At 52.2% G+C, this 11678-nt stretch overlaps 1 protein-coding gene across 1 annotated transcript; it reads right to left on the reverse strand.

Annotated features, from left to right (window-relative positions):
- Positions 1 to 2015: 2015 nt before the first annotated feature.
- Positions 2016 to 11672, reverse strand: LOC108553477 (uncharacterized). Its single transcript, XM_017908379.1, has 2 exons — positions 10961 to 11672; positions 2016 to 4019 (listed from the first exon to the last, which is right to left on the reverse strand). Exons 1-2 carry the CDS (start codon positions 11120 to 11122, stop codon positions 2652 to 2654), a joined length of 1530 nt encoding a protein of 509 aa, XP_017763868.1. The 5' UTR covers positions 11123 to 11672; the 3' UTR covers positions 2016 to 2651.
- Positions 11673 to 11678: the final 6 nt, after the last annotated feature.

Below are 11678 nucleotides of genomic sequence, written 5' to 3' on the forward strand. Positions count from 1 at the left end.
CGGAAAAATGAATAGTCGCGGTAGCTTTCACGTTTTCACATTTCTACGCGAGCAAACCGCAAATAACCGATGATAACGATATATAGCGAACCTTTACATAAATACGGCACGTACATGCATATTTGCGTTACGGATATAGGGGGGTAGAGAGAGGAAAAAAGTGTATTCAGGGAGGGTATGAAAGTTATATTTTGGGAATATCGATTAGGCATCTAGTCGTTGTCGTGTACTATGCGTCAACTTCATCTTTATTATCTCCTTCTGATCGATGGTACGACGTCCCTTTCGATGTAAAACAAATTATACAATCGGCTGTCGTTATATCACAGTCTCACGATAATTACAACTAAAACGTTCTTAGAGAAAAAGAAACTCAATTTGTCGGGAAAATACGATAATTGTACATGTATACTCGCACGTGCGCGGTTATGTACGCGTGAATACACGATGGCCGGTAGGTGGGGGTCCCAGCATCCATTTCGTCTCGCGCCATTTTTCGCGCGCGGACTCTAATTGGGCGTGCGACGACGAAGCTGAAGGTAACGACGGGAAGGTCGCTGAATAATCTCGAGGAGCTCCGAGGACCAATTTCAGCTCGTAGCTCCGGGATAAAAAGAAACAACGCCGCGAGAGTCGTTACGTAGAGGAAGTGGCGGCGGCATCAATAATGCATGGCTAACACGTGCGCGAGATAGCTGCACATGCGAGGGACAAAGCGTCGCTTACGGTGCTCGCATTGTACTTTAAAACGCAAAACGTTCCGCTCCAACGTCGAACGAATCGTCTCCCTTTCGCGAACCGCTTCGTTCAGCCGTTTCCTCGTTTCTCGAATTCCGAAGGTTCCCTTTCACCTTCGTCTGTTCCGTTCGACGTGTAGAATGCCTCGATGCTTACCTAGATGAAACGTAGAAGAGGACGAATTATATCGGGTCTATTAATCACTGGAAGGCGGTGGCTCGAAAGCATGGAACGATACGTAAGCGCGGCAGTCGCTTGCGGTTTTACGTTAAACGTATGCACGCATTACTCAGCCGACGTTCTTCCCTCTCTCGGTTTCGAGATTAGCGGGCGAATTCGAAATGCGCATCGTTTCCCTCGTGGCGAATCGATTACGTCCGCCGTGCATCCTCCCCCGGCGCGTTTGTCAAAATTAGATACCGATCGGAGTGATAACAATAACAACAATTTATTGGCAAAGTCCAAAGCTCATAAATAAAGCATGTCGCAGGTGAAATGATACAATAAATTAACGATTCCGTACTGCCGCGAAAGGGTCTGAACACTCGAGAAAGGATCGGGTTACGTTCGTTACGTCGAAACAGAATGCAAACTGTCGTTAACATAACCTAGATTTCGTTACCATTATACGACGTTTAACGCAGATACATTCGATCTTCTCGCAGTACGCTAGTAGTAATTTCAGATATACTCGTGTCGTCTCATTATCTCGTATTGTCAAGGGGTGTCAGGTAATATGTTTTATTGTGTTACAAGCACGATTAGAAACGCAATTAGAATCGAACGGGATTATAGTACAGCTATTCGTTCGAAGGGTGTCTAGGGAGCGAACAATATCGGTTCTCGGGTTCGTTTGAAACTTACGAGAGAGAATTCAGCTACCTTCTATTCCCTTTTTCTTTAGCTTCGGGATTCCAACGTCCGTTTAAATGGAGCGTGCACGAACTGACATCTGTATAGGAATGGCACTGCTTTCCGAGCGAACGCGCGATCATCGGCAGACATCTTGCCGGTTCTTCGTACGCGCGACGAGCCTCGGCTCGAAACGTTGATCGACGCACGAGACGGGTACGTCGACAAGCGCGTGCTATCGATCGATAAACCTAAAAGCGACGAAGTGCGAAAGGTCGATCCAATCGCGTATCTTACACGAGTCAGCGAGCTTAGCATTTCCCCGTTGTTGCTTTCCATCACTCCCCTCTGCGCTCTTCTCGCTCCCTCTCCTCCCATCGCTCCGTCCTCTTCTCTTCGCTGCTCCGCCATATACTCGATGGAAGCTACTTAACACGATAAACTTAACTAACAACGCGCTCCGATTATCCATGCACGTGTCCTCGATCGCGGAAGAGAGGAAGAACTCTTAATTATCGAGAGGAACGTGACTGCTTTGAAAGCAGAGCGGGATGTGGAGGGGGAAAGAAAGAGTGGGAACAGATCCACGGAGAAGCAGGGAGAAACGCGTTGGATAATCGGTGCTCGTTCGTGATATGTAAATGGAAGCTTACGAACTGCCTTGTACTAGAAGGATAGTCGATTAAATTGAAAACAAGGGAGATTCGGAATTCCCCTCTTCTATTTCGTTTTCAAGCCGCTTCGCCAATCATAGTCGACAACGGTAGGTGAAAAGTGTCCGAGGTGTACAGTCGCGTTCTTCGCGAGGGAAGAGTTCCGCTCTAGTCCGGAAGATTAACGGTCGATGTACCGTACGTGTCACACAAGTAGTCCCGAGCTGCAATCGCACTGAGAAACCGGTGCACGTGTTCGTCACACATTAGTAGCACCGGTTCGGGGTAGGTCCCGCGCCCGGTTCACAGCTTGTACACGCGAAATCGGCTCGAGTTGTCGGTCCACTGGAATTCTTCTTCGACTCGAGCTACCACGGCCCTAGTCGTCGAGCCGTGCGAAGCTTCTCGTTACAACTCGGTAGTCAGTGGCTCTGCCTTCTCCACGATCACGTGGAACTCGGTCTCCCTGTAGAGCCTGCCATCAGGCACCACCATCGTTATCCGGCTGTCGACCGGTGCTGCCGACGTGGCGGCCTCCCTACCTATCACCCCGTTCTTTTTCGACACGACGTCAGGTGTGTTCATAGGCACGCTGATCCATTTCTTCCTGCTGTTCCGACGGCGCCTCCTGCAGCACCAGACTATCAGGCAGGTGAGCAGGATGAGTAGGACGAGTAGGCCCGCGACGATGAGCACGAGGACCAATATGGACCCACCCAGGGAACAGTGTCGCGTCTCGTATTCCACGAAGCTAGTAGGCACTCCGTTCACCTCACCCTCGGAACACAGGAACGTCTCCGGGGTCTCGTTGATAGGGTCCTGAGGCGAGAACGTAGGGAGTAGTCCTTGGTTCTGTTTCGTGTAAAACCTCGAGTAGACGTTGGTGTAATTGAGAATGTTGTTCTTCCATACGGGCAACATCTGACAGTCGCACGGTTGGTCCACCAGAAGGTTGTCGAGCTCGAGGCGAAAGCTGCTCCTGTCGAACATCATCGAACCCTCCTCGAAGTTCACCACGCTGTTATTCTTGAAGATGAGGTCGTGCAGGTTGGTCGGTAGGGAGGCAGGCACTGTCCTGGCTTCGGGGTCCGCTCGAATACCCAGGAAGGCGCCTATGGAGAGGCTGCCAAACGTGTTGTTCTTGATGATCACAGCCCCTCGTGCTGTCACGTCGAAAGCTTCGCTCTCCAAGCTCTCCACCATGCAATTTTGTATCGCCACTGTCCGCGGGCTCCTCACGATGAACGCTTCACTTCTCACTGTGCCCATTTTCACGCCGTCCAGCAAGAACGTGTGGTAAACCTCGATGTCGTTCATCGTCCTACTGGGCACCTGATCCCCGAAGCTACTACCGATCACGCGCAGGTAACCTACGTCGAATTTCTTGAACGCCTGGGCCTCCATGCTGTCTATGCGACAGTTCTCCAGCCTGAGGTTCTCCGTGTGCACCAGATTCGCGAATGAGAACGCGCTCAGCTGACCGATCCTCACGTTCTCCAAGATGATCGCCTCCACGTCGCCTCTGAACACGAAACTGGGCATCGTGTCGATGCTGCAGTTCCTCACGGATATCCGCGTGCGAGTGCTCCTCGGAGATAGCTCGAAGCTCTGTCTGACTAGGCTTAGGTTCGCCACGTTGATCAGGTCTACCGCGCGCAGCCCGACCATCGAGGCTAGGCTCGAGTTCATCAGGATCACGGACGAGCAATTGCTCACTACTATCCTGCTGGTGTGCGGGCTCAGCCTTTTGTCACCGTCTGTGGTTAACACCAGCTCCTGAAATCAGACGAACGCGGGTTAGAGAGAGACCGGGTGCCCTCGGGTCGTCGCGTTGTTTAAAATCGCCCGAACGGAAAGGCAATCGGGGATAAAGACAGAGAGTACGCCGGGTATTAAGGCGCAGCCTGGTGCAATCCGATGCACCGGACGCGGGTCGTTAATAGCAGGTTGAATGGCTGTAATTGCACGTCTAAACCACCCTAATCGTTAGGAACACGCGCGTGCCTCGGTGTCGCGTCCTTAGCGATTAGCCAGGTCACTACCGTTATCGTAATCACGGCCCGGTCACCGACGCTTTCCCATTTCCTCGCCGGCAAACATCGCGAAAATTTCGCTAACGAGACCTCCCCGGTCACGACCTGGACCTTTCTCGCCTCTTCCCTTCCTAGCGTTCAACAACGTGCTTCTTACAAGCGCATATGCTCTGTACTTTGCCTCCTCGATACTTCCCCCCTCGGCCACCGATACACCGTACCCCTCGCGTTCCCGATTTCCTCCAAGGCTATAGGAACGTCCAACTTTTTCCGTCCGGCGTCCATCGGCGGACCCCGTTTCCCAAGTTCGCTCGTGTCCGGGGTAAAAGAATTCCCGGGACGCGAGCAACTTGTCAGCAGCAGACCAGGGTGAGCGAGGAGAGGGTGGTGGTTCTTCCTCGACGGATGAACGCTCTCGTCAACTCGGGTGCAGCTGGCTCGGGGCTGTTTATCCATTCGCCGATTTTATTAATTCACTTGCTCGCCATGCGACCCTCGTGCCACCTGCCACTCTCAGCTCGCACTCCTTGTTCGTTAAACAATCGATGGCCGTCGCGCATACCTGAGCGTAGACGCTGGTAAACAGATATCTCGTTCCTCGGGCTGATCCATTCATCGGATTATCGCGTTCCCTAAGCAATCGCAGCGACCCGATAACGAGTGGTTCGTGGAAGGTGTAGTGTGTTCATTTCGTTGATTGTTCGGTGATTCATCGAGAGCTCGAGTGCTAGATTGTTCTTCGTGTCACTTGAGAAATAAATCAGGCCGATTTACTGGGATGGTACTCCGGTTTTTGGGGCAGCAAGATGTACTGGAAGGGGGGATTAATCGTGGTTTCAGCGAAACGGTTAAAGACAGCGGGTAGAGGCATGGACGCGGACGTAGGGGGCCCTGTTTATTATTCAACGGGTTCTGGAAGGAAGGAGTTTCGAGGTTGGCCACAACATTAGCGGTGAATGAAGGATGGAAAGAAGGCCGCGCGCGTGGTGAATGGGGGGAGGCAAAGGAGGGCGCGAAGCGTATGAAAATAAAGAAGGCCCCGCGTGGTCGTCGATAAAAGCGAAACCTTTGTGGCCCCCTTTTTCTCAGGCACCAGCGCCACGCTACGGCGTCTCGCCCCCGACGCAATCTCTCCTCGCGTCCCTTCCTGTCTCCCGACCTTTGTTCCCGCCTCATTGTTCTCGGTCAATTCCCGACACACAATCTCCGGCCATAGAAAAGATTACCGCAGCCGAAATGCTTGTCTTCGCGTGTACGGCTCGTTTTTCACCTTCGGAACAATTACACGCTCGTCCAGCCAACCTTCTCGTTTCCGTCCCTCGCAGTTTTGCTCGCCGTCCATCACCACTGGACCTCTGCGCGAGTCTCTCTCTCTGGCTCTCCTCTCTTCGAGACTCTTCCAGCGTGTACCACACGTATATTACAACGGGGGAACCGCTATTACGATATATCACGGAGCCGGTGTATCGTTCGGAGGAGTCTGAACGAGGCGTCGTTGAATATTCACCGCCCATCGCGACGCAAATTAGTCATCGGAGGCAAGGGAACGCGAACGGTTCGAACGGGAACCACCGAATGGTCCCAACGGGAATCGGCATTTTATTTTCCCGCAGTCTCCTTCTCCCACGGGCACGAGGGGGGCCGGGCGACGAAGGGGGTGGCAGGCGGGAACGACTACGCGATATTCCTCTTCAACGGATCAGGCTTAACCCTTCCAACCGCCATTTGATAAAATTTCGAAGATATTAACACTAGATTTACGAAAGCCGTCAATTTCACGGATGCCTTGCTCCAATTATACGACGATAACAGATTTAGTCAACTTATATACTTTGGATTAATCTATTCACTGATCACTAAATTCCGCAGCAATTCCAGAATGACCATTGGATAGATCAATTATCGCAGGGAATATTAACAATGGGCAATACAATACGAGTACAGCCATTTTCAGAGTACTATAGCCATAGGACTAGTCTACTCACTGATAGAGACTGCTGATATTGTAATTGTTTTTAAATTAAACTAATGGTTAAAAGAAGAAGAGACACGTGGTTCGCTTTACCTGTCAATTTGACAGGTGTCCGTAGAAATAGGTATACAGATTGCCCAGATTGTCCGTAAGCCTAGTGTTAATTAATATGTCAAATTTAGAATAATGTAACGGTGCACGAGGTACCGAAATCGAGTAATTCTACGTGTTAATTATTACAAGATTTTTTGTTTATTGTTGAAAAAAGTACCCTCAGCTTTACAGCAGTAAATCTTTGAACGTCTGCTATTCTTTAGTCAAAAAATCGTCGAGTGCAAAGGGTTAAACCCGCGCCAGCCAGCGTGTGTCTTTCGCGGCGTGTAATTCTATCGAGCGTGCGATACCTCCTCTCCTATTCTCCAGACGTCCTCGAGCATGGAGAACAGGCGCACAAAGTACGCGCTGCAGCAGCGCGTCGGGGGACTTGATTCGCGATTAGGCGGATGCTCGGTGATCGATCCGATCGATCCCGTGGTGCATTGCTCTCGTTGCTGGTTTAACGACTCTGTTTCGAAAAGAAAAGGGGGGAAAGAGAAGAAAAAGGAGGGGCAATCATCGAGCCGCGCCAGCGAGACGTGCCACGCGGTGCCCCACGGGGGTGTTTCAGCCCGATGGAAGCGCGTCGAGCTTAATTTTAATTAGAAAGCACGTCGGGTGCGAGCGTCGATTAGAGGCGCGTTAGAGACGCTAATGAAATTATACCTGGCAAGGGACTGCGTCAACGATTTCGAGTATCGTGGCGCCGCGCGTATCGGGGAACGATTACAGCGCTCCACGGAACGAGAACGAGAACGAAATCAGCCTAATGGCGGATTAAACGCGAGCACCCGGTGGTTTCCGGTTTATGGAACCGCCGTGAGTCGCAACCCTTACCCTCCGACCAGCTCGAGCTGCATAGGGGGCGCTGCGGAGAGGTCGTGGAACGAAAGGGCACGTTCTTTTACGACCTATAAAGGATTTATGCGAAATCGGTTGCCTCGCGGTGCTGGCCACTCGTTACTCTCGTCCCCCCGTGCCGTTCTTTCGTTTATTTACGCGTTCTATCGCTGCGACTCTGGAAATACGATAATTGATAGTACACGCGCTCGTATTGTCCTCCATGGCGTTTGGACGCCGAGAAACGAACAGCTTTCTATTCGTTCGTTAACTATTCATCGTCCAGGGTGTCCGCTTGTTTCTTCATCGACGATATCAGCAGCTTCCTTCAGAATAATTTCCTCATGCGCCATGCTGGATACTCGAATAACCAATGACACGGTGATAATTACTATTTCGCGGCGAATTCCGTTGACAGGTACCGGATGGTTCTAGGGTCTTCTACGACTCCGTGTGACCCGAGCCAGTTTCCCCCATCGAGTTTCCATTTGCCGAGCATTTTCATAACACGTCGTATGGCTCTCTACGTACTCACAGCCCGTGGTGCTTATAGCTGTTACTTTTACACGCCTCGCGAAGCCCGCAGCGTAGCTCGCGTTCTTTATTTCCTCTCCTGCCTTCCTTATTTCGACGTCTTCTCGTTACGGGAAACGCGGCCGAGTTTAAGGCTGTACCCGCTAAAAGGTTTCCTCGATTATTTACCGCCTCGTCAATTATTCAGCGGCGCGCGTGACAACTTTGCTCGCGCTGACTCGCTGCCATTGCAACTCCGCTCGATCGGACGAGCGTTTTCCTCTTGTCGTGGACGAGGTATCGTCATGCGTGTCCCGTCAATGAAATCGGGAAGGGAGAAAAGACGGAAACGGGAAGCTTTTATCGTTTGTGACAGCAAACCGCTGTCAAATTTTCGTCAACATCAGGGGTTCTTCTCTAACCCACTGTGTTCCCGGTGTTCTCGGAGTTCTTGAACGAATGTGATACCGTATTACTCGCAGTTAATGATTCCGCGTATCATTCGAAGCGGAGTGATCCGTTTCCGGGACAGCTAAGCAGCGGATAATGGGTCCGAGGAAGAAACTGCGAAGGGGGGCTAGGTGTTCTCAAGTGAATACGATAGCGTATTGCAGTTAATGATTCCATTTCCGGGACAGCTAAGCATCAGATAATGGGTCCGAAGAAGAAACTCGGATGAGCTAGGCGGAAATGAGAAAGAGGGGGCTAGAAAACGCGACAGGGCAAAAGCTCGGAAAAGGAGTCCCCCCCCTCTCTCTCTCTCGATATATTCGTAGTCACGAGTTGACGGCGCGACAAATTGGCTGAGCGTGTTCGTGAAATGCCGGCTGTATTATGCGAAATCCACGGTAGAACTCGCGGGCCCCTCCATACACAAGTTGCCGCATCTTTCTCTGCCTTTTTCTCCCCCGTTCTCTTCTTCCTGGTTGTTAGCCAAGGTTTCCTGAAACGAGTTCGCGGAACGTCCAGTGTATCGCGTCCTTCCGCGAGCATCGGTGCACCCTTTGCGCAACAAGATGGCCGTCAGCGCGCGGAATGGTGCCGTGGCACATTATTGACCTCTCTCTGTCCATTCGAGTTTTCCACTCGGGGAACTGGCCCCCGATAATTGGCCCCGTTGTTAGAGTCTAGACTGCGAAACGGTAGCGAAGATCGGGAATCGATGGGGAATCGATGGCGCAAAATGGCGGGTCCGTTTCTCGCGGCGCGACGTCAGCCGTCGATCCGGTAGCAATGCTTCTGAGCAGACCACGCGATCTTCGACGCCGATGACATACGATCCGTAATTTATCCGACCCACGATCGACCACTTCCTTTATCCGCGCACGCGACACGCGGCGCCTACGCGAGTCGCGGTCGCGACGATATCGCGAATTCGCTCGGAGGATTTCTCGCTGCGTGTCGGAGAAATGGAAATCTCATCGTCAGTTCCGAGAACCTGTCCCTAAATACCACCTGATCGACGATTTATGTAGATCCGCGTGGATTACGCAAGCGATACCTAATCGACCAGTCCGCGTCTCGCCGATTTCACTTCGAGACTTTCTCGAAATTCGACTATTTCGCTGGCGCGGAAAATTCGTCATTCGCCTGTCGGCAACCGATCTGCTGTTCTTACGGACGTTTCGTCACCGGCCAGAGCAGCTTCACGGATCGAGTTTACGGCATTGTGCCAGGGCTCCAGCCTGGCGTAACTCTCGCGTCGCTTAGAGACGCGCCGACCTGTCCCCGGGGACAAAGAACGCTTTATCTCGGCCCGTAACGACGCCGGGATGCCTCCAAGGGCGCGCGATAAACGAAACTTGCTTCATTGTGTACTGGAATTCGTAGGTGTAATAATAGGTGATTTCGAGGCGGGACCTTGAGACGACAACTCCGCCTCGATAACGCGCCGGATATCGCGAGTTTCTTCTCTTTTTCCCGCGAGTAGACGACGAAAAAGCCTGGTCAATCCGGATGGGTCGGCAATGGATTCGAAATAGATTCGAAAGGAATCGAGGAGAGACAGAGGGACAGACGCGGTCGCGATCCGTCAACACCGCCATTTTTCTCCGCGTACAGCATTTTTCCTGGAGCAGGGTTGGTTACCTGTATCAGTCCGGGGTAATAAATATCGGGGAGAAAGGTGTGGATGAGGGACGGTCGAGACAGGTGGGAAAATAAGAGCCCTGCGCGCACCTTACCTACCTGCCAGCAACGTCTGGCCCTCCGATTTGCGTAAACACGCTCTAATTTATGGACGTTTCGCCTCTCCGCGTAAGTGGCCTCCTCCCTTGCCATTTACGCGGGAACGCGTCTCCCAGAGATCAGCACCCTCGCTTTTTCGTTCTTATTTCTCGTTTTTATTTTGACAACCCCTTGATAGCTCCTTGGCATCGACTCGATGATGGAACGCAACCATCGGATCGCGCGTGACTCGGTTCCGGGGACGATAACGACTGGGCCCCGCGTGTAATTGATCCGCCAAAAAGTCCGGAGACCGAGAACGCAGGGGTCGAAGAGGGGGCGAGCAACACGCCCCTTCTCTGTCGCGTGCAAACTCGATTTAGGTCTTTATCTTTTTCCTGCTCGATAATTCGAAGCCGCCGCGGAATAATGTGGCCCGCGAACAAAGGAGATCTGCTGCCGGACCCCGGTGTCGCATTGTCTGCGATTTTTCGTGAGATAGAGACCACTCGCCGCGGTTCTCTCGATGAATTCGTGGGAAAGAAGGGGCGCGAAATAGGTACGCAAGGAATAGCGAGAGGAGAAGAGAGAGAGAGAGAGAGATGGGTGGAAAAGGGATGGGAGGTAGGGAGACAGAGAGGAGGAGGGCAAGGGAGATTCGAGACGACGATTGGCCCGGAGAGGACGGCTCTCCTGGGCCAGATGGGTGGAAAAGGGATGGGAGGTAGGGAGACAGAAAGGAGGAGGGCAAGGGAGATTCGAGACGACGATTGGCCCGGAGAGGACGGCTCTCCTGGGCCAGGGGCACGAAATGAAATCGACGAAACGAAAGGAGCCAAAGTTAAACGCGATGGGCTATTTCGCGCCAGACCGAACGGGGGTGAAGTTTCTTTTCTTCTCGGAGGGTGAACGACGCTCGCCGAGATTTAGAACGGCCCACGTAAACTTTCCTCGTCCCTACGAATCCCTCTCCCAGGACCGTCCCTTCCTTTATTTTATTTCGTCTCGCGATCTTTACGCGCCGGGTGTATTTCTCTCGCGATAAGATCGAGGCCGGATAAGCAGTTTCTTAGGCTACGTCTACAAGGGGAACATACCTCTCCTTCCTCTTTACACTCGCAGGTCAGTCTGCCGTGGTGATCGCAGAAGCAGGGAGGATAGTCGCACCTGTTCATCGAATTGGTTAGGACACCCTTCAACAAGCCACTCCAGAACAGTCCGAGGATTGCGCTTCCCAACACGAATTTCGTTGCTCCCATTTTGCGCCTCGGCTCACGCTCTTGATCCACCCTCTTCTTCCTCTTCTTCACCGCCTTATTCTCTACCTATATATATCTAGCCACCACCCTTTCCGACGCGTTCACAACGAGTCGATGGCAGCTGATTCTACGTCGAGCCGACCCGGATGATGTCGCCTCGACATGTCTGCGTCTTGGATTTAGATCCAAAGCCCCCCCCTGAACGAAATATTCGCCACGTTGGTACACACAGTTCACAAGACACCCCTCGGAAGGGGTAGAGAATGCACAAGTCCCGTGTCGGCTCTGACACGCCACGCGCCACTATGTGATTCTGTCGGTCATATTGCCGTCAGGATCGTGACCTCTCTCGCGGGACAGTTTCCGAAGATGCATCCACCGGTCGTCATTCGAGCTGTCGCGAGACGGTTCCAGTTCGACTACGACGTCATCCTCGTCGTTATTTCCCTTCGCTCGACCGGAAACATCCAATTACACCCATGATACCGTGCAACATCGTTCGGCATCACGACCTTTCTCCACGGCTCCCTATTTCCCCATTCGACGTTGTCCGAAA

This window comes from Eufriesea mexicana, unplaced genomic scaffold (genome assembly GCF_001483705.2).
Source record: "Eufriesea mexicana isolate 0111107269 unplaced genomic scaffold, ASM148370v2 scaffold10591, whole genome shotgun sequence".
In the NCBI taxonomy this organism is placed as follows: domain Eukaryota; kingdom Metazoa; phylum Arthropoda; class Insecta; order Hymenoptera; family Apidae; genus Eufriesea; species Eufriesea mexicana.

Bases quoted from the DNA above. Each gene is read 5' to 3' on its own strand.
- LOC108553477 (XM_017908379.1), bottom strand. From the start codon at position 11,122: ATGGGAGCAACGAAATTCGTGTTGGGAAGCGCAATCCTCGGACTGTTC. The intron at 4,020-10,960 runs GTATGTTCCCCT...GTCTGATTTCAG, and splicing joins AGTGTAAAGAGGAAGGAGAG to GAGCTGGTGTTAACCACAGA.